Here is a 24,686-nt window from a genome sequence, read left to right on the forward strand (position 1 = left end):
TACACAATCGGGGGGCGGGGCAAGGAATTGCAAATTAATTAGTTGTGAAAGTAGAAACAGACGTTAGATGATCTTAAGTTTATGTAAACAAATGTATCTAGATAGATAATGCATTCTTTACATTTTTTTCTGCATAAGAAAGTATCGTTAGGTTTTAAACCCAATATATTCAGAAAAGTTTACCGACATTTCTTATATTTTCATCATTATTCAACAGAAATTCAAGCCGAAAACAAGAAGAAATAAAGAAGCAATAATAAACTCAAACCAGCAATCTTTGCAAATGCAAGAATGTAGAATCCAGCAGTAATTACGTGCCCGAGTCCTGCAGTTCGAATGTTCCAGTACTCGTCGGGAACACTTCTGGACCTAGCAGTATGCTTAAGACTACTACATCAATCAGCAACACACCTGTACCAGTCAGCAACTTGAAAGAACCCTGCTATACTCGTGTGTCTGTGCCATACAATAACTCAGTTGTACTTAATGGTCAAGATGTGTTAACCTCTGTCAGGAACACCTCAGTGTCTTGCAGTTAAAATAAGCCTGTGCCAGTAAGCAACTCGAAAGAACCCCACTGTCATCCTTGTGTGCTTGTGCCAAATAACAAAATTTCGAATATAATTCTTTGAGATTTATTTTTAATCAACTGCTCTAATAATGATGACTGTGCTATTCAAAATCTCAACACTCTTAGCCTATGGTCTTTTCTCAAAGATTCAGTGTTTGATGATTTGTGGATTCAAAGGAGAGTATATATATATATATATAGTATTTGCTGTGGTTCGGAATTACCATAGTGCTTAACAGTAATCTTATTACAGTTTATTTCTAGTCATCATGATATATTGTTTTAAAATATTAATTAAGCTCTGATTTTAATTGTATAATTTCATTTTGATTATGTTTATAACCTAAATTCAAATCTTTGTCAGAAATTAATCTGTTATGTTATTTTGCTTTTTACATATCTATACACATGGGGGTGGGGTCGGGGGGATGGATGCACATCGATGGGCTGATATAATTTTTTATCTTTCTATTTCAAATTGGTATAATTGTCAATTTGTGAAATATTACATGATAACTGTTGTAAGTTTCATATAATGTCCAAAAATTGTTACAGATATAGCACCCCCTTGTAATTAACCTTTAACAAATTTACTCTATGGGACATAAACTGACAAATCATTGGAAAAAAATTCAACTCTACTCCATGAAGTGTATTTAAATTTTAATATCACATGTATAATGTGTCTATTTTTTATCATTTAAAATTTTTTTTTGCATCCTTAGGATTATTATGAATTTGTGTTAATTACTTATTGAACTACATATTACATATATTATGTATAAACATTAGAAATATTTAAAACTACTGTACATCTGTACAATCTCCTTTGTTAGTTATGTGATTATAATTAATGGACTTGTCAACTGATGAAAAATTTAAGCTGTTACACAGGCATAATTATGTATTGTTAAATACAGTTCCAATTTTCAAATACCTGTCAGTTATTGTGTTCATTATTTTTTCAATCTTGTATTCCGTTATAGGAGTTGCTAAATATGCAGGTCACAACTAGACTCCTAATGTAATTTTTTTGCCTTGGCTGTTGATGAGGCGTATTTTCGCTAAAGACGTATTTCCTAATTGAGGCGTACTTTCTACAATTGGAGGGTTTTTGTACGGGTGTATTTTCGCTAGAGACGTATTTCCTAGTTGAGGCGTATTTTCTTTTTAAAGGCGTACTTCTTAATCTAGACGTACTAATTTGCATAATTCAAGCTAAATTACGCCAGGAGTACGCCTCAGGTACGCCAGTATTTTCCATAGGATTTGCTGTTAAAAATCTACCAGGACTTTCAGAATTATGGGTACGCCAGGAAATTTTACAAATTACGTGAGCTAATTTTCGTACGGGTACATATTACATATATCTATCTTTCATGATTAAATCATTTTGTACTGATCTAAGATACTGTACTTTTTCAACGTTTATTGAGCCACCTTAAGGTTGATCGATCCTCATGAGATGTCATAGGTATTTTGCAAACATCTTAATAAATTAAACTTAGCACATGGTAGAACTATATCTTTCTAAGGAATTTTATTAACTGGATGATAACAAATCTGGAAAACTATTAATACTGAAAAAGTTTATAATCCCCATAGATAATTAATTATTTATGGTTTTAAAAAATGTTGTCAAGGGCAATAACTCCTTTGCTGGAATTTCCTCTACTGGATGTCTATTATACATCAGTTTCCCTGATATCCACAATTAATCTATACATATTTATGAATTAGCAGTTTTATTTAAATCTGTTGTTAGTTAAATTTTGTCATTTAAACAAGTTTTTATCTATTTTCATTATTCTGTTTAACGAAAATGTGTGATTTTCTGATGTTGATGTATTCTTCTCTTTACGCATGTTAAAAGGTGGCAACATGAAAGGTGAAGATAACAATACAAACTAAATAATAGGGCAAACACGGACCCCTGGCCATAGACATACACATTTTCTTTGGTTATTAAGTAAATTAAACTGTATTGAGTGGAAATTAATGTTTTCCCACTTTTAACCATCAATATTAATAAGTCACATGGGGATGGAGCTACCTTAAAAGGATTACCCTACATATTCCCACAAATAACTTTGATCCCTTATTGTGACCCCAAACTTGAGGACATGAGAACTATGACTTGAACGATCTTCAGTGTACTTTATCATTTCTTTATGTCATAAAGCTTTCATGTAAATTTCCCATTTTACTGACCCGGTGGTTCCTGCAAAGATAATTTTAAAAGGTTTACCCTATGTAATCGAATGTAAAACTTTGATGCCCTAACATTACCCCACCCTACCCTCTGGAGCCATGACTTCAAAAAGTTCGAATCATCTACACTATATCAGGAAGCTTTCACATGAAAATTTCAACTTTTCTCATCCAGCGATTCTTGAGAGGATTTTTAAAGTTGTGCTTTAAATATTTGCATGAAGAACTTTGATCCCCTATTGTGGTCCCAACATACCCTTCGGGGTCAATGATTTTAACAAACTTGAATCTGCATTATGTCGCGAAGTTTACAAGTCAATTTCAACTTGTGTGTCCAATACTTCTTAGAAAGACTTTTAAATGACCTCACCATACTTTTGCCTTTTCGTGATTATCTCCCCTTTCCTGGGGAGTTGGCTCTTTATTTGAACAATTTGAATGCCCTTCACCCAAGGATAATCTGTACCAAAATTGCTTGAAATTAACCCACTGGTTCTAAAGAAGATGAAAATGTAAAAGTGAGCTTACGGACAGACAGATGGGCAGACAAAACGTGATAAGAAAAACTGACAAATAAACATACTATCCAAGTAAACAATCGACACGCTCTAAACCACTCGATGAAGGATCTAATCAACCCAAAACGAATTTAAAATATAAGCATATGGATACATATTCTATATATAAAATATCGAAGGATTACTATCGTTAATTATGAAAGTGAGGCTTCATACATATTTAACATTAATCAGGAATTTTTGCATGGATTAGCATAGTTTTCGGAGGAATGCTGATTTGAGAAAACAATTGGATCATCCTGTCCCTACAATATGCACATCTGCAAATGGCAATGAAGTCTTGTTAAAAAAAGTTTCAAAATTATTGGATAAGCCATATAGGAGCAGAAGTGTTCACACGCCTTTTTTTTTTATATCACCCACCCCTCTTATATCCACTATAACTTTTACGGAAATAATTGTATCATCCCTTGCACAATATGCACATGTACATATGGCAATGAAGCATTTTACAAAGTTTCAAGTCTATCCAATAAGCCATATAGGTAAAGAAGCGTTCACAACATTTTGTGACAGACAGTCGGACGGATAAAAAGGACAAAAACAATAAATATGTCTCTACTGAAATAGAGGAGGGATACATATGAGTGATTTAATGGACTGTGAAAGGGTCCGGTAATGATACACCAAAATAAGCCAAGAAACCCCTTATGTCAGTTATACAAATTTCTTCTTTTCTTTCTCAGTGGTTCGCAAGTAAAATATTTATAGAGGACTCCATCCTATCTTTTACGTTTTCTTGAATCTGCCCTTTGAAGGGTTGGGTCCCCTCATTTGATTAATTTTGAAGGTTTTTACGTAAGGATGCTTTGTATTAAGTGTTGTTGGAATTGGACTAAGTGTTACTAAAGAAGTTGAAAATATGTAAAGTTTACAGACGGACAGACAGACAACAGACAAGGAATAATCAGTGCTTATAGACTAGGTGAGCTAAAAAGAGAAGACAAAAATTACCAGCTCGATACAAAACACCATCCCTAAAAATGGATCGGTTGGTAAGGTATCCTGGCCACTTCTGCTTTTAAGAGACAGGAAATGATCCTGCAGTCATTGTCTCACCATCGTTTGAAGCCCAGAAAGCTGAAAAACCAAGGTGGCAATGAGTGCTGGAATGACCAGAAATCAGACAGGAAAGTAAAATTTTGTTCAGTGTATTTTTCAAGACAAGTTTGGTAAGCCAGCTTGTTGTCTGTTTCATGACAACATGTAAACCGGAGACTCACAGGCCTCATCGGTCACCTGAGTATAGGCCAATATGAAAACATGAGTTATCTTCCCTTGATCCGGAAGGTAGTGCGCTTGCATAACAGTAGTTCAAGACTTCCTGGTAGTATATTCGAGAAGCGTCATTATCAACGGTGCAGAAGGCCGCAAAGATATTACTGAATAATTTTACAGCAACCAAGCTAACAAATATATTAACGTTAATAAAAAATCACAATGCATATGTTTCCTTCATACACGTAAAAATAACCAACTTTGCAAAAAAGAATAAAAGAAATAAATGTTGTAAATAGAGGACATCCCTTTCCCATTAGAATGTTCTATCGTTAAAGTGATGCAATTTCCTACGACGGGCCTGTCCTGAGACGCAATTAGATTATTCTAACTACCCCCCTCCAGGATTTCACGTGTTTTATGACTGAAATTAGTATATATCACAATATATAGCATACATTTCCTGAGGATTTTTACCCCATGTTTTAATGCAGTCAGATTTATAATAAAATATCAGATGTTACTTGTTCAATATTAATGTAGTACATTCAGCGATGAAAGTTATGCCACGATGTACATCTAGGTATGTCGGACTGACACCACTGCATTCTGAAAATGTCCACCTCCTTCGATTGGCAAGTAAAATTTAACCAAGCCTGTACTAAGTTGTAAATGAGAGGCCACTGACAGATTTCCAGCTGTCTGTCCACAAACTTTATACAGTTTCAAATACAAGTAGAACCATAAAGAAATTCATTGTCACAAACCATCTTTAAAGTGACATTTACACATGCAATGTTTTGAAAATAAAATAACTATAGTCGAACCCCCTGAATTTATAGCAATACATTAAATAAGTTGGGAAAAGTATGTACCTGTAAATACAGCCATTTGGGTAAAATATCAATTTTGGAGTTGTACTCGAATTATTTTGTAAATTTGTGGCGAAAAGGGGGATCTATATCTGCCATTGCAATTTCTGTTATGACACTATATGTACCTATACATAATCAAGTACATTTGAAGGGGGCTAAAACGACTAAAAGAGGGAATTAGATAGAGACGTCAAAGACATTCTATTGGGGGTTAAACTTACCTATCCCCCAGAGAGTACATTTGGACTATACCCCCCCCCCCCCACGGGATCACACATGTCTATGAAAATAATTTATATCAATCGAGCAATATTGAACAAAAGTAATGCTTTTTTTAATTTATTTAATTACCTATTTTAGTGCATTTTAAACATATCAGTTGATATTAACCATCCAATCTTCATGTTGCACATGTGCAAATGATTTCCACACAAAATAATTTGGAGAAAGTTACCCAAAATTGCAATCTGGTTTATTTTTGAAAGAGTTGATTGGTAGTGGTGGGATAATTTTAGCCCTGGTAAAACAGTGAGAACACTGATTTCCTAATTTATATTTTCAAAAATTCATTTTAGAAGGGGGGAGGAGGTACCATGATATGCAAGATCAATGCACGTGACGTGTCGATCCTTGTAAAAACCCCAAATTTGAGTTGATGAGTTGCCATCATCTTTTGAGCAATATGATTATGTCAGTCGTTATTGGAGACATATGTAAACAAATGAATGCCGTCGTGATTTCCTATTCAATTTTCAAAATTCCCCAGACCCCGAAAAATCACACCCAACTCTATCAAGAAATTCTTTGTTGTTTCCATTAACATTTTCTTACTCTCTCGTACAAATGATTTCAACTGTTTTCGATTTTAAACAGCATTTATACTAATAATGCTATATTAATATAACTCTTAAAATATATGAGCAGTCTGATTGTGTAACTACATGTACCCGGAAATATTCACACTAAATGTAAGAATACAAAGAGAGATAACTCACGTTTTAGGAAAGGCCTATTAGTTAAAGATATGACTAAGACTAAGAAATCTACAACAATGTTCCTACATTAACCCTGCCCTAGATCTTGAACCTTACAGAGGAGCATTGAATTATTGACTCACACCTGATGTGTAACCTATGGTTGTGAGATTTACAATTTTTGGTATACTGTACATTTTTTGTTTTTCCTATATGCATTTGTCGGTAGTAAGGGTACTTTGATATGTGAAAGACAATAAATCACAAATATTATTCAGGTCCCACTCTGATACCCAAATCCTTACCCCAGAATCTTGAAATTTATAATTGTGGTGTCCATCGATAACATTAAAGAAGATGATATTCAATGTTTTACACATATACACTACATGCCAAGTTTGGTCCCTCCTAGAATAAACTACCCATTCCCCTACACGTACATCTTTCGTTCCAAAACAAAAACTGTAAAATAACTTAATCCTTACTTGAAAACTGAAATCAGTCAAAGCTGAAACATGATCAAGAGTGACCCATAAAGAAACTACACAATAACGGTTTAATACTTGATAGAAAAATAAAAATAGAAACAGGAACCCCCAAATGGACTGACAAACGTACACATTGCTGTTCATAATACGATCCGTCCTAAGACGGGTGTATAAAATTTGTTCAATTGTAGGTGGACGATGCACGACAACGGACGCAGAACAATACCAATAGGTCACTCGAGTGACTCAGGTGACCTAAAATGCATTCCTAGAGAGTCATGTAGTACTACATGAAATCTACTATTAAATGTTTAGTTCTATGCAGATAATTAATGTAAAGGCAATATATGCAGTTATAGCTAATGTCTTAATGTGACTAGTGACGAGACTAAAAGCATTCAAACAGCATCATCTGAAATTACATAACTAGCAAGTGCTATATTACAATTCATATTGTCTAAGGCAGGTAACTGTAATATCTGCCTTCATGCTCTGTAGAGTCTCAACTTATTACTAGAAAAATGAATACTCCTCTGACTCTTCATGTGGGAAATAATGACTACAAATGATTGGTACACCCCAGGAAAACCACAGCAATGTTTATTGAAGTGTCCAGCCTCCACCAGCAGGTCATGATGGGCCGAGACAAATTCTTCTCCGCACTAACACTCCTCCTTCACACAAGTCCCTGAAATTCCAATAATATTGTTAAAACTGAGAAAATAAATGTGCATCCAGCATTATCGGAAGCAATTTTCATCAAGTAGGACGTTAAACAATATACAAATCAACCAACCAACTTTATTATTTGCTGATAGTTAACATGGCTAATAGGATAACATATTTGTTACCGTTAGTTTGATAACAAATGTTTGAAGTCTAACATCTTCCAATGAAAACCCCGCTAAGTGACCAGGAAATAGAATTAATCTAACCCTGTACCTGATCAGCTGAGAATGAGAACTTGTTCCATTCTTGTATTTCAGAGAGGTTATTTCCAGCTATCCCAGAGAAGACGATCAAAAAAAGTTTCCAGAGGAACAACACCTTTTATCAAACACCGTGACACAATATGTCCTTCCTATTATTCACTGCTACTTTTTCGACAAACTTCTCTGATCGGGCGTACAGTGCGCTGTACTCTACTGATAATGTACCAGACAGCTTCAATCAATGTTCATGTGTAAGGGTAGGTGCCGTCCTCCACACCAGTCTCTAAGTAGATAACATCCTACATAACAGGAATGAATGGTATAAAACACATCACGAAGAATCTCAGTACAAACAGAAAATAAACAAGACATAATATCGACAGAATCACGAGCCCGAGACAAAAACATAGACATCCCGAGCATTATTCAAATTGTTCAGATCAAGATCATGAGCTCTTCAATCATTCTTTGATATTAAGGATACATGTGACATTTCTGATATTTTATCTTGAATCATTTTTTTCATCTCCTTGATATGAAGAGTTCTTGTGCGAGTTTTCCAAAAGATGTTGAAATTTTATATTGTTGTAAAACTACCATTTTTTGTGTATTGGTCGGGTAGCTAAATAGTTAAATCACATAACTAGTAATGTGGGGGTCCTGAGTTCGATACCCGAATGTTTCAAAGATTGTTAACACATTCTTTTCCACAGTAATAACCATTAAAATTTATACAACTTACTGTAATACAGTATAAACAAACGTGACCCCACCTTAAACCTGAGAGTCGTGTTATGACCAAACCTATTATCCAACATTGAACCTGTTGTGAGATTTATGCTTTGACCTTGTAACCAAATATTGGACCCGATATTTATATTGTGAACTAACTAGTGACTCAATGTTGAACCCGGGAGTCATGTTGTGAACAAACTTGTAATCTCACCTTGAACTTGAAAAATAATGTTGTGAACAAACTTGTGACTCAACCTTCAACCCGAGTCATGTTGTGAACAACCTTGTAATCCAACATTGAACCCGTGGATGGTGGTGTACGTGCACAGATATAAATTCAAAATTTCCTCATGTCCTTCATGCTAGTCACAGAGACCATGCCAAACATTTTTAAAAGCTTTATATCCCTGATATTTTTTGACACTCTAGTTTTCCTTTTAGCTGTTACTAGACACTTGTAGAGGGGATTACAATCCAACCTTTCAGTTGAATATTTTGTTTTATTTTATTCCATTCTGGGTTTCCATCCCCACCTGTACATGTATGGAAAAGGCAAAACAAAGAGAAGGGGGGGGGGGAGTCGTACCCCTCCCCTAACTAAATTGTCTGGATCCGCCACTGTCGGATTTACGTTAGGTCTACATCTGATCACCAGACTCGCGAGACTGAATGTAAAATTAGGCTTAAATATATCGTTAACTCAACTGTAGATAAATAACCCGACAATTCAATAGTACCTAGTGGTACTGTACCCGACAATTCAATAGTACCTAGTAGTACTGTACCCGACAATTCAATAGTACTGTACCCGACAATTCAATAGTACCTAGTAGTACTGTATCCGACAGTCATGTTCGGTACATACCTTGAAATATCACTAAATTAAGCTTTCCTTCAGATTAGGCATCCATTATCGTTTTCACAGCAAGTGTCTTCTGCTTCGTAAAGAAAGACAACTCATGTAGATTTTTCATGGTATGAAATGAACATGGTCGCCCGCCCCCATTAACATTGCGAAAGCATTTCAAAATCAAAGCACTGTCAGTACTAAAGCTTAACTCAGGTTAACTTAAACAAGAGTCCATGGATTGTTTATTAAATCCAAAAGCAGTATGTATTATAGGATTAAACATTCTTTTTGAAGAATTTATCGACGTGTAAACTCCAGACATTTTGCTCACAAACTGAATAAAAGTGCGAAGCACTTTTATGTTAAGTTTGTGAGTAAAATGTCCGGAGTTTACACATCGATAAATTCTACAAAAAGAATGTTTGATTCTTATAATTCCAATTCATTCACTTTATAAAAAAAATTGCAAACATTTGAATAGTTTTCCCGCACTATGTTATTTGTTTTCAGGTGTGTATGAATACATCGCATTTTTGGATTTAATGATGTATATATAATAAACTTTTGTTCAGCTTTATTTTTGTCCAATCAAAACAATTGTTATAAATAACATTGGAAGTATATGTGGTTTAAAAATGCAGTTTACAAAATTGAATTAAGACCATGTGTTTTAAATGAGCACATTTGTTTTCTCAAGAGAATAGAGGAACATGAGACTCATATTCATGCACTGTTTTCCTCTTGAGCTTAAATAGGGAATATCTAAGAACTTTTAGAATAATCACCTTGTAAAAATGAGAATGGTATAAGAGTCTTTGGCCTTTCCATTTCGAACTATCCCTATTTTATAGCATGTTGTGACACTCAAAACTGAGATATTAAACTCAGAAGGAACGTACTATGTTTCTTATTTCAGATCAATGTAATAAACTTTGTTTTGTTTCATGATCTAATCACCTGATAAGTGGGATTTTCTTGTATACCGGTATTTATGGAATGGAGAAACGAATATCATATTTATGTACTGTTTTTCAAAATGTTTCAAATGAGTCACTTACCATGTGTTCAAAATATTCTTACATGGATTTTTAATCTCCAGATTATTCTCGCGCTTCAGATTGTTCTCGCGCTCTGTCATGTTATTCCAAAACGAACCATAATAGATTCATGAACTTCTCAAACGATCTCAAATATACCTCAGAGTTGAAATAGTTCTCAAATTCTTATAATATGGCATGCAATACAAAAAATCGCTTATACTCTAATTGCTGATGTATTACATTTCTCAATCATAAAATCCTACACCTTGAAAAATCATTCATGGAATTCTCGAGTTTTCAGAGGATATCTTGATTCAGATAGAGTATATTAGTCGTGCTTGTTCCTGTATATATTTTTTCAACTTGTCTGAAATATACATGTAATGTCAACTTTTCAATCATATGATATTCCAGTCATGAAATCTCAATAAAGATTTATCAAATTCTCAAAAGTACCCATATGTTCAAATAATTTCCATCTAATTTCATCATTAAGATATGTATCACGTTCATAGATTTGCAAATACATAATGCTCATAAAATATATTTTCTACAGTATAGTGTTCAACTTCTCAAAATATTTTGATTCAGTCAAAGCATACTGTATTTCAGTGGGTCGTGTTCCTGACTTTATGTAAATCTTTATTTTCACTCATATATAATCTGAAATTCAAAATCATTAGCTAATCTAAATCTTTAAATAAGTCACATCCATATGATCTTAAATTCAAATTATAAAATTCTCAAATAATATTTGGATATTTTTCATAAGTTTAAAATATTTTCATGCGACAGGTTATTCAATATTTGTCTGAAATCTTGGAATTTCCAATCACGAATACTCAACTAATAGAATGTTGGGGTTATGAAAAATTATCTAAAGTAGACTCGATCAGAGTATAAGGTCCCGTGGAAATCCGCCTTAGATTGATTTATTGTATATTGCTTAATGTCTCCCTCGAAAATTTTTCACTCATATGAAGACGTCACCAAGACCGGTGAAGAGCTTTCGGCCTATGCTCGGCGTTACGGCCATGGAGCAGTGAGGGTTCTTTAGCGTGCACACCTACTGTGACATGATACATCCGTTTTTAAGGTCATCTCCGAGGACCCGTGACATTCACACCTGATGCCGAGTGTTTGGCGATGGAACTGTCACTACCTGTTTAACGACTTAGGTCTGTCGCGGCCGGGATTCGAACCCCAGGCCTTCCGCATGCGGGGCCGACGCTCTAACCTCTCGGCAACCGCGGCGATGATCCGCGTTAGAATATGTCCTCAGTATCCTTTGCTTGTCGTAAGAGTGACTAAATGGGGCTGTCCTTCGGATGAGACTACAAAGACAGAGCAAGTGAGGCACGACAAAGCAAAGGCAGTAAGTGCCGCAGCTCTTCACCGGCAATGGTGACGTCTCCGTATGAGTGAAACAATCTCGAGTGGGACATTAACGATGCATGCTACACCAGAGAAATTTGATATGAATGAAAAGTAGAGGATATGTACAACAATATTTTGAGAGTGAAAACGTTCAATTTTACTTTTTTTTAGTCAAAAAATGCAGTTTTAGTACAAACCACTCCGAAAGAAAGCAAAAATCAAAATACCCCCTGGATTCAAACCCGCGATCTACAGTTCAACAGTCGACGTGCTACTCAGCTAGGCGATGATTTTTGAAACGAATAGACAAATATTGCTGATATCTATATTTTCATCTATGTTTTAAAAGGAAGTCAGCCATTATGACGATGTAGGGTAGCTCATTAAAATATTCAACCAACAGAGTACCTGTATTAGGAGGATGTAAACCTTAAAACGACCGTGCAAAATTAGCTAGAAGCATTTCAACTAATTGCAGCAAATTAATTAAAGGATGAACTTTACAAACATCGAGAGAATCTCTTTATTTGGAAACAGGTTGGGGTAGCTTCAAATAAGGCAAAATAAAAAAAACCCCAAAAAACAGCATGGATAAAAACAATGTATAAAGTGGACCAGAATTTGACTTCAAACTTTCATTTCCTACTGAAATTTCAACATGCATGAAACACTCTAAATTGTATTTACCTAAATGTAAATCTGTATGAGGCAGTGGATCCAGGTGAAGCCCCCGAAAGCTCCTGGATATTAGAGATTTTATGGGGCTTGAAATATGTCTCCTATTTAGTCATTTGTACTATTTTCTATCATTCAAATAAGGTGAAATTAATAAAATTACCCAAATTTTAAGGGGTTTCTGGAAAAAAATAAGTTCTCCCAACAAAGAAATTTAAGAAATCAAAAGATTTTGTCATTTATTTCTCCGGGAGTAGAAGAAATTATTGCTTCTTTTGTCGTTTAGTACATTTTTCGAAACAAGATGCCGCGATTTACCTTAAATTTGAAAATTTAAGGGGGGGGAGGGGGCGCCGGCTGCGCCCCCTCTAAATCCGCCACTGTGTCCTCGGAGATGACCATGAAACCGGACGCCCCAGATCACAATGGGTGTGGCACGCTAAAGAACCCTCACTGCCCAATGGCAGTATATGCGCCGATCATAGGCCTAAATTTGAAGACCCTCACCGGTCTTAGTGACGTCTCCATATGATTGAAAAATTCTTGAGAAAGACGTTAATCAAGATACTATCAATCAATCAATCACATTTTAATTGGCACTGAATGACATTTCAGTCACCATTCAGTCGTTTTGTAGTAAATAGTCAGTTACCTTTAATTCATCCTTCAGTTTCAATTAGTGACCACCATGGGTGTCCGGACATTTATTCGTCACGAACAAATGTGTCAAGATAAGACAAAGTACATTTATCCGGGGGGGGTTGGGGTTGGGCGGGGGGGGGGGGGCTTTTATAAACCCTCCAAGACCATCTTTGAGAAACTGTCTTATTTTGGCATCAATGTTAGGGACCAAGTCTATCCTTGGTTTATCGTATTTGATTTTGAAACCCTCTTGCATAAAGTTGAAGGTCAGAGGTCAAAAAAGGTAGAATGGACCCACGGACACATGTCCATTAGCGTATCCATCTTATGAAAGAAATTGCTGAAAAAACGAAAGGTTTAGCTAAACATCGTTGGAGTAGGGAATTACTAGAACTTAAAAATAGGGTGATGGAGCTGGCTGCGGAGGAAGAGGATGAACCTCAAAAAATTAAATAGTTATATGGGAAGCTCAATGCGTATGTCACTCAAAATCCCGTGCTAGGATTTAATTGGGCCAAACATGATTTGAATTAAATTAAATCAAAACTGGTCAAACATTTAGGACTCCATTAATCGGAATACTGCTTTATTATAAACTAGAATAACGCTTACGCTTGCATTTCGTCAGAGGAACTGCATTTTTTAGACGTTTCCCACTGCTTGGTCCCCGACACGTCTTATGCGAAATTTTCAAAAGTCTACCAAGTAGAGGAATCGAAAGGCCATTTTTTCTACGAGTGGTTTGACGACGTGTCAAAGTTAGACTACAGAATTACCTCCCTCGTCTGCCTTTTACAGAAGATTAAAGGAGACGTGCATTTCTGACATTGACTATCAGACCTGCCAACATACCTGGGCGGATCACGACATGAAAACGTTTAGGGACTTTTTAGTGTGGTATAATAATTTAGATGTTTGACCTTTCGTCACGGCTGTCTCGCGCCTGCAACAATTTCATTTTGATAGAAATATTGATGTATCTAAAATTGCCATGTCCGTCCCGGGAATTGCTAGGAAAATGTCATTTGAAACGGCAACGAGGGAGGGGCGAAATTCATCTTAATGGACCAGAAAAATAAAGATTTATATTACACCATCTAGTCTTACATTGTGTGATCATTTACGACAGAAAGGCCGTCAAGGCGGAAACAAAAATTAGGGGAGGGAAAGTATGTCAGAAAGCCTTGAGGTATGATTGTAATGCTTTATACCTGTGGTGTATAGGACAAAACTTTCCGTGGGGGTGATGGTCAGACGCAGGGCGGAAGACGGCTTCAAACCCGAAGTTTGGGATCAACATATTAAAATGTTTCAATTGATGAAGTTTTTAACTAAATATTAGCAAACAGACATTCGGCATGCCAGAAATGACGGGGGTGAAAATAGGATGGGTTCTTATCCCGCAAATGTATGTTTTCGGTTGGGAAATGCGCCCCGCTTTTTACCGGAAAGGTCGGAAAGGAGTCAAGGAAAAACAGATTTTTGATGGGGTTAGGGATGGGACATTATTTGGTGTGGTGGAAGTAGATATATAGGTACCGAATAAATGGGAGGGTGGGGCGGTCTACAGTCAGTGTCTCCTTATGAATAGTTTAAAGAAATGTTCCCGTTATTTTGTAATAAGGAGGTGGATTTTAAAGACATCGCAAGACACATGCAACAGCACATCGAAAATGAAGGTTAAAGTACACATTTCAGACGTTTCTTGGGGGGGGGGGGTGAAGGGGGGAAAATGTTGCTTACTCCCTTGTTGATGAGGTATTTAGATCAGGGGTTAAAAGTCACGAGGATCTATCAGGAGGTGGAATTTAAAGCGCAGGCGTGTTTTTTTAAAAAAAATTGTAAATGACATGACCGAAGCGCAGAGAGCAACCCACGCGATACCGGAAATGGAAATTAGTGGCAATACCATGAAATATATCGTTAATCATGGACAAAACAAAACACTGCAACATCGTGTACATTCAGGGGGAGCGCGAAACCTGCCTTGCGGTCAATCAAGATGAATTTAGAAACGCGACGTGTTTAGGGGAATATTTTTATGCATTAGAAATGGCTAAGTCTAAGATCAGGATGAATCTTCCGATACAGTTAGGCTACTTTATTTTACAATACGCCAAGATGAAAAAGTTGGATTTTCATTATACGATTTTTTCAGACGTCCATGTTGATCGCGCGGACTATATGATATTGGAAATTGACACGGATTTCAATTATTTGTGTATTAGCGGGGAAAACATGCGCGACATCATTAAATCCAGCATGTACAAAAGCTACAATCACCACCTGCACAATTTCTGTCGCCACGATGCCTGTCCTCTTTTCCTGCTACGGGAATGTTGAGAAAAACACAAGAAATGTGATAGGCGCGTCCCGGGGTTATCAAAAACGGAATACGAAGGGGATATAATGATCGTCTTTGTTCAAAAACTTATGTAGTCGCGAACTGAAATGAATGCAAATTTAGTTCTAAAAGGATTAACACAAATAAGGTGTCTAGTCCGTGGGAAATTAATGATGAAGTTTTGACCAATTAAAAAGCAGGGCACGTTTTCAATCGCGGGATTCGTGCGCGTGACAATACCAGGTTTACGTACACACAGGAAAGAGGTGGATTTTCTTATTTTTATTGTAAAAAAAAGTTTTAGACGACGGTATTTCCACGGAACATCTGGATATTACTTTAAAACCTTAAAAATATATAGACTGAATTTGATATATTGAAGGAAAAAAATCATGTGTATATAAAATGTGCTTTACTTCATACATTTGTATATAAAGCTCCCTTATGATTTATATAGAATGAGATGTATATAGACTGATTTTTTGGTTTGTTGGGACAAAAAAAAAGGGGGGGGGGTATACGATGCATGTGAAATAAATCTGAGAAGGATGGGTCAGCCCATTTGAGGGGTTCCTGGCACCGTCCTAGGTGCCTAAATCTCACTCATTCTTCTCGTAAAAAAAGCTAGTAAACACACATGCCTTCAGGCAGCAGGACCAAAGTCCTCGTAAAAGGCGATAGCTACTTTGCCAGAAGGGTCCCCATCTTTAAGAAGGGCATACCGGAACGGATAAATTGACCGAAAGTGGAAATGTCGCCATCTTGGCGGAAACGGAAGGACCGCCATCTTGGCGGAAATGGAAGGGCCGCCATCTTGGTGGAAACGGAAGGACCACCATATTGGCGGAAGCGAAAGGACCGCCACCTTGGCGCTGCATGGTTCGGTGCCGGTTCAATAGGCTTGAAATGTGCACACTATACTACTTATGTAACATTTTTTTCCCGAAAAAAAAAGGGGGAGGCCAGGTAAAGTTGACTTCATAATTGACTGAAAACCCTTGACAAGCAAAAACAAACAAATATAAAAAAAAAAATGCGGGGGGGGGGGTGCAAGAGGTTAGTCCTGAAAGTCATACTGATACTTTTCAACATTAGCAATACCTAGATAGATGCACATTCAAATTTATTATATCCTCTCTCTCTCTCTCTCTCTCTCTCTCTCTCTCTCTCTCTCTCTCTCTCTCTCTCCCCCCCTCTCTCTCTCTCTCGCTACGTGCTTGATGATTTTTATGTGTACTTTTGGTTAATTTGACTAACACAAACATTAATTTCCAAAAGATTGAATTACTTGCGTTCGTTAGAAAACGGATTTCAACAGAAAAATTACATTAGAGATAAGGATTCAATATACTTATCATATTCCGTTCATTGCAGTGACACTCGGTGTACATATTTTTGTCCACAGCGTGACAGGATTACAAGTGAATGGTTGCATGCGTTAGTTGCTCATATAATTCCTGGTCGATTCATTATTGGTTTCTTATTTGGTGGTCGATAATATATTGTAATTCATTTATTTTTTGCTTTCACAATAAATAAACATTTACATATGAACAATAAATGATAATATAATATATAACATATTTCAAGCAAGTACAAACATAATTAAATGTGTATATTATTTAGGAGTGCGTATGTATATAAATGTATAATGTGAAAGGTATACAATTTCGAAAAGATGGAGAGAGAGAGAGAGAGAGGGAGAGAGAGAGAGAGAGAGAGAGAGAGAGAGAGAGAGAGAGAGAGAATTTTGCCTGGTCTCTGATCATTCTCAATCATTTCATATAAAGCAATTGTTTTCTGTTGACAGTACATAATTAAAACAAATCACATATATTGTGCCAGTACTTCTCATATTCAGTATATTTAAAGCGTTTTAGTAACTTAGATTTTTTCTATATAGATTATATCAATGATATGTTTTTGACAGAACAAATATTTAGTTTTTGAGCCATTTTATACCTACTTGCAAATATGTAATACTTGACAATAAGTATTAGTAAATGTTGTACTTTGCATACGTTTCTGTTATTGTATTTGCCAAATAGTATGGTTTGTCTATCACATATAATTGGTTTATTAAAATTGAGAAACCAGTCTTCAATTGCACACCAGATCTCCTTTACTTTAAAACATTCTACGAACAAGTGACCAATTGTTTCTATGTTACTTGTACAAAATGTACAAATTGAGGAGTCTATTAATTTAAGTTTAAAAAGGAATTATTCTATGACGTATTTGAAATTGTAACCATTGATACTTTGACTCTTTTGTTACCTTAAAGGGGAGCTCAAATATTTTAGTCCATTCTATCTCATTAAACAGTTCACCATCCTTAACCCATTTTGATACTGAAGTAATTGGTATCCGTTTTTTATCGTCGATAATATATTGATAAAAAGAATTGTTCATCTTGATCATTCTGATCTAAACCGATATATACCATGGGCTGCGAAAAATCACATACGGGGCACATAATAAATGATTAAGAATTTTGTACAGTTATATATGTCAGTAATTACACTTAACTTCTACAAAAAATCCTTAAATGACACTTAATTACAATCAGAAATACAAATTCTTGATATATTCCTGATGATAATTCAATCACCTGAGGACCGCATCGGGTTGTGCGCCTCCTGTATGCAGGGGGAAATAACTCGTGTTTGATTGTGAACAACGTATCCCATCAACGCTAACCTGAATACTTGGGTTTTTTTTTTAAATTACACAATATCTCAAGTTTGTACCGGCATTTCATTTTCTTATTTGACGAAGAGAACATGATCTAGCTAACAGTGAAGACGAGAAGATTTCAGAAATAATGAATTACTGATAGAAATAACATGAAAATATATTTATAGGACAGAATTAAAGAAACAAAAAGATAAAGGGGATAAATGAAATTGAAATTGCTACATATTTCACAACAAACATTAAATAATTTGGCAATATTACATACACAATATTGAATGGTGCATTTTTGGTAAAGTTTTCATGTAAAAGATACAATTATGTATAATACAGATTCATGTTCTCTGAACTACTTTGTGGATTTTAAAATGTCGACTGTCTGAGGACTACTTGTAACGCGTCCATTAATGTAAAAACTTAGCAGAAGAAAAGTTAACTTAGGAATTTTAAGCCAGATTTGACAACAGCATTAAGTAGGTTGAGGGGAGACGGAAATAGGCATGTACTTGACACGCGCTCAGTATACAACTCAGATCCGATTTCTCTTCAAGATCTAGATAAGCATTCATCAAACAAAATAATCGTTTAAATCTTTAATTTAAAAGACAGAATTACGATCAGAAACTCATAAGCCAGACACGTCATCGTTTTAATTAAACCTGCACAATTTTGTTTTTGTATACACTTATTGAAAGTGTCCCTCACATGGAGGTCATTATATATATCTCTGTTTAAACGTTGAGGTCAATTGTAACGATCTCCGTGTTAGAAATATAGAATTACAACACTCAAAGAGTTTAACGACATGATAGGATTTATTTGTGTTGGGAATCCCAAGACCTACAGATTGAACAAGAATACTTGTGAACAATCGGCAACGTTATGTATTGTATAAGCTCATATGATTGATCGCTGTTCGTTGCCTTCATTATTTCCTAAGCTGGTATAAGTACACAATTCTGAGAATAATTAATGCTGAAAGTATTTATGAATTTGTCACCAAGTTCAGAGATGATTAAGGACAATGTTTAAGAAGTTTAATAAAAACCGTCTTAAATGTGGACATTACTTAGAAGTAAATGAATTATGTAAAGAATTATTTACAAGGATTGTTATCCATAGTTAACTAGTGATGTTTCAATCATCGATTATAATCGAAAATCAGTCGATTGTTGGCAGATTCTAAGCGCTCGATTATGAAAATTTTATTCCAATTAATCAGTTTTTAGATTTTGTTTTCTCAACGGCTGTAGTTTTTCACGAATATTCCTGCCGTGACCTATTTATTAACCTAATTTACCGTAATGGCGGAGCACATGAAAGCGAAAGTATCCATACCCGGGGAATAACGCACTTTTGCATGGTCAGATAGACGTACTTTGATTCAGGCATATAAACGAAGTGAACATCCATCAAAAAGATGGTTAATGCGAGCAAAGACATGTGTGGATTACGTATAGATTACTGTTACTCGATCTGATTTGGGGTTGTTTTTGTTGTTTTTTGGATAAAATATTCTTTCCCTTTTTTTCTTTCTTTTATATATGTAATTAAAGGATACTAAGACAGTAGAAAAATAACAAATACACAAAGAAAATATTCATTTACACTCTCTCAGCAATCGAAACAACAACTACAAATGTAGAGAATCCCACATCATGTAGAAATATATAATGTAATACATAAATGTAGAATATTTATTTACACTTTTTCAGTATAGACCATTGATTTTATTATATAATTCCTTTATGTCGATTATAATCGATAATTAGTTAGTTACAGTAAACCAAGCATGGATTATGAAATTCTGACCGAATCCCATCACTATAGTTAACACAGGGACATATGTGACAGTATCGTCAGCTCAAAACTGATACAGAGAAAAACGTATAACAATTGTTTAAAGGCGGATCCTGTGTGTTCTATACGTGTACATAAATGGATACTCAAAGGCGGATCCTGTGTTTTTATACTCAATGTGGGATTTTTATACTTTAAGGCGGATCCTGATGAGTTGAATCTTTGTGCACCAAAGGATGTTGTCAATAAATATTGAGACAATGAAGTAAGCGCTGATTGTGATGTATTGAGACAGTGAAGTAAGCGCGGATTGTGGTGTATTGAGACAATGACGTAACCGCGGATTGTGGTGTATTGAGAGAATAAAGTAACCGCGGATTGTGATGTTTTGAGACAGTGAAGTAACCGCGGATTGTGGTGTATTGAGACAATGAAGTAACCGCGGATGGCGGTGTATTGAGACAATGAAGTAACCGCGGATTGTGGTATATGGAGACAGTGAAGTACCCGCGGATTGTGATATATTGAGACGATGAAGTACTCGCGGATTGCGGTGGTTGAGTAATTTTATAGAATATTCTACACGTACTGTATGGTGTATTATTTTCAGGTAAATTAACTACGTCACTAAATATAATGTTCTGGGTTAATTTTTGTATAGTAGCAAAATCGATAATATATATCAAGACGATCGGGTACTATCCAAAATAATTCGTACATGTTATGTATATGACACAGTTGCAGTCTTAAATAACCTACCCTGAGTGTGCCCCTTCTTTTTTCAACCTTAAAAATGTATTGATATGTAACAAATAAAAGCTTCGAATTTGAAAACACATAAATTTAGAAATTCTTTTCAAAATTAAGGAGTATCTCCCCTATGCAAAGATCGGATCCTTAGACGAATTTCACTCCAGTCTTTGGCACTCTGTTTTTCCATATAGCTCTTACAAGTTTACTGTTATTTCCAATTTCTAAAATTTCTGCTTGAGCATCGCTGAGGAGACATAATTTGTCGAAATGCGCATCTGGTGCATCAAAATTGATATCGTATAATTTTTACATGCACATTAAGATATGGACTGCAAGTCAACATGCTATACTTGTAGTATTAAAGTCCATACCCTTATGCATAAAAAAGTGTTCCCTTTGATATTTACATGGTACCTCGTTCCTGGGGTTTAGGACTCCCTTTCGATGTATGTACATCGCAACATGTTGTGTCACTCCTAATCTGTGTTAGTAAATTGCATCTTCCTGGGAAAGTGAAAGTAAAGCTATAACATCCAAAGAACGCACGGGGAATATCCCGGTAAAAACTGGGTTTTCAGTATTTGATTGCCGATATAATACATGTATAAACAAACACTATACAAGCAATGTACTGGCATTGGCGAGTGGGTGAATGGCTAAAGATGATCTCGCCTAATGATATACACGAGAATGGATAGAGTAAAAGTTAGGCTGACCGAACATGTCGCCAGCAACTTCCCGCCATTATCACGGTGTCTCACTGAAAAATGAAAACATAGTTATTCAAATTTGTGTTTTGTTTCTAATCTTATATGTAAATTTCAATACGACCTCCTTCATCTGATATTTTTTTTTTCAAAATGATCATTATGTAATAAGAATGATATGGGAGTCTCCTAGAGTCCGAACTTCCGGGAAAGTCTCAGTACTTCCGGTAGTATCTCAGATTCTCTGATTCAGGGAATCCTCTTGATTCTGCACATTTAGGAAACTTCCAGACTGTACTACCAGAGGACTCCCATATTTAGCACTTCCAGGAATTCCAAAGATTCTGCACTTTTCCTGATTTCTGAATGAATAAGTTTAGTACATTTGATATATCAAATCTGTCAGCGTTACCTGGGTTATTGGCTGTTTGTTCGTGTACTGGGATCGGAATATTCTGACCGTCCAATGAACAGGAGAGTTTCATTCCAGGTTTATATAACGTAGTATGCTGAACACCATTGTTCAACGCTAAAAAATAATGAGTTGTCATTGACGACATAACACTCAATTATTTACAAACAATAACACTACACATTTGGGCTGAATCGATAGTTGTGTAGAAAGAGTTACTCCTGGAATTTTTGAAGAGTGATGATGGTATTTTAGAGGTAGAGCGTTCGCTTCGTGAGCGGAAGTTGTGAGTTCGAACTCCACTCGTGCCAGGGTCGCGGCAAAGCTATGACGCTAACTAGGCTGCGGTTGATCCTTCTCCTAACATTTGTCCCGTGGGGATCCGGATTACAATAGGTCCTCATTACCCCTTTGCTTGTCGACTAAATGCCAAAAACCAAGGTCCCGGGTCACAGCAGGTGTGGCACGATAAAGATCCTCCTTGCTCAATGGCCATAAGCGCCGAGCATAGGCGTTAATTTTGCAGACCTTCAGCGGCAGTGGTGACGTCTCCATACAAGTGAAATATTCTCGAGAGGGATGTTAAACAACATAAAATCAATCAATCAATACCCTAACATTTGACATTGAGAAGTGAGAACCACGGGTCTTTAAGATATCACTGTAAAAACGGAGGTTCCGTGTCGCGGCAGGCGTTGGCACGTTAAACAACCCGCACGACTTAGACTGTAAGCGCTAAGCATAATGAGTCTAAATTTGTGGTGACGTCTCAACCATTCTTTACGAGGCGTAAACAAACAAACAGCGTGTAAAACCTTGTCTGAATTTGCTACATCTTTCTTTATATTATTCAAAATGCTGCACCGCCGCGGTGGCCGAGAGGTTAGGGCGTTCGCCCCGCGTGCGGACGGGTAACCGTCCAGTATTCCGACGGCCCGATGCTCCGGCGGGTCAGTATTCCGATAGTCCGACGGGCCGGTATTCCGACGGTCCGATAGTCCGACGGGCCGGTATGTCAACAAGTAAGATGACATGGATAACTTAATGAGTTTGTATAATTTAATCATTAAATCATATAATAAAATGAATGTTGCTGGGTTTTTTCAGTCAATACGATGATTTAGTCATCTTCGAACTCCTTTGGGCTCGGTGAATATTGTACTACTCAGGCGGCTTAGTCACTGTATTGACCTCAAAAACAGCAATATTTGTATAATGTTACATTTTTGATCAATTTGTTAGTCACTGGTATCTGTTAATTATATTGTAAAAAAAAGCATAATAAGGGGAAATTTGGTTATAATTCTCATTTTTACTAAGAAAGCAGATAAATGGAAAGTTGTTTTAAAACAGCATTCCTCCTATGTTTCAAACATCAGCTTATACCACAGGCATGTGTTTGAGTAACAGGCATTCTGATACGTTGTGTCTGGTAATAGTGGGGAGAATGATGTCCTACAGCGAAAAACCGAAAAGGGGTCAGTAAAAGTCTTACAAACATACAAATATTTACAGTATTAGCTGACATTATCTTGATATCAATGCTATAAACATTATAAATTTACTAGGAATGGAATAAACATGTTGTTTCTCGGCTGCATTTCCTAAAATTAACTTTGATATAAACTAGTGTAAACATTTTCTTCGTTACGGACGCCATTTAATGGCATGGCACTGTTATTTACAATCTCAATCGGTTACTTAGTGATATTTCGAGTTTTATTCCAAACTTTTTTTCAGAGGAGATATTTACCAGCATAATATACTTCATTTGTAATATTTTTTTTTCAATTGGGGCAATTTCACGCCTTATCGTAACAACTTCTTCTACAATTAAGTCACTTCTTTTAAGGTATTTACTCACCTGGATAACGACATCGGGGCTCTGTTTTTCCTTTGTTTGCTCTGTTTGCTTTTTAGGCTTTTTTCTTCTTTTCTTTCCCCCCCCCCCTTTTTTTTTTTTTTTTTTTTTTTTTTTTTTTTTTTTTTTTGCCAACAAACATGGTTATTGCAAGTATTATGAATGAATGTTACTTTTGTCAAATCATATCATTAATGTGAAGTTGTTTTTTTTTAATTTTATTTTCTGTACGCGACAGCTCATTGTAACATTCTTTTTGTTTTGATTGATTATACAGATTAAAACTACAACACGTGTAGCAGTATTTCATCATTCACCAAAATATCATTTGCCTCATTATCTTGATGATAATTTCATAGACTACTAAATTCATATTCATACACAAAGACCTAGTCAGTTAGATCTCAAAATGATGGAAGAATTTTATCATGTCAGGGAGTAAGACACGGGGAGACTTAAACATAACTTTGAAAGGCAATAATTATTTTTTTTAAAAAAAAAAGTTATGTGTTTTGGCCAGATTTCAAAGCAATCCGATTTAAAGCTTGATGATGTTTGTCCGTCCGTTTAAAAATTGGTTGAATTTCTCTGCAATGGCAAGGGTCATTTACTACATATTTTGCCTGTACTTCATCAGTTAGCATTTTTAATTTCCATAAATATCGGGTTTCTCTGATTTAGTTCACACTTGAATAATTTTGGTGAGAAATTGATTGTCTGATTTAAAATCAGGCCGTGTCGATTTTGGCGGTTTCTGGTAATTTCCATAAAATAATGCCCGACATGAATAGATTTTAACTATAATATTAATCAAAAATTTTGGTAATGGTCAACATGTCGGACTATCGGACCGTGGGACTATTGAACCGTCGGAATACCGGCCCGTCGGACTATCGGGCCGTCGGACTATCAGACCGTCGGAATACTGGGCTTGAACCGTGCGCGGGGG

The 24,686-nt window shown here is 35.9% G+C and overlaps 1 protein-coding gene across 18 annotated transcripts in view; it reads right to left on the minus strand.

Moving 5' to 3' along the window:
* LOC125661118 (uncharacterized) overlaps positions 1 to 24,686 on the minus strand; it is a 47,071-nt gene that overhangs the window by 16,660 nt on the left and 5,725 nt on the right. For 4 of the 18 annotated variants that reach the window (XR_008798217.1, XR_008798212.1, XR_008798215.1 and 1 more), the window contains exons 1-2: positions 7,858 to 8,267; positions 4,315 to 7,603 (exon numbers count right to left, since the gene is read on the minus strand). Coding sequence is in view for 6 of the 18 variants with exons in the window: in XM_056148088.1 (XP_056004063.1) it covers positions 21,414 to 21,517; positions 21,877 to 21,993 (221 nt within the window). In the remaining 12 variants the exon portion in view is untranslated. Of the gene's footprint in view, positions 1 to 4,314; positions 7,604 to 7,711; positions 7,821 to 7,857; positions 8,268 to 9,447; positions 9,518 to 20,763; positions 21,518 to 21,876; positions 21,994 to 24,686 lie in introns of those variants that run through there. The other 14 variants (XR_008798209.1, XR_008798207.1, XR_008798208.1 and 11 more) reach the window with 14 other exon arrangements.

Source organism: Ostrea edulis, chromosome 8 (genome assembly GCF_947568905.1).
Source record: "Ostrea edulis chromosome 8, xbOstEdul1.1, whole genome shotgun sequence".
In the NCBI taxonomy this organism is placed as follows: Eukaryota; Metazoa; Mollusca; class Bivalvia; order Ostreida; family Ostreidae; genus Ostrea; species Ostrea edulis.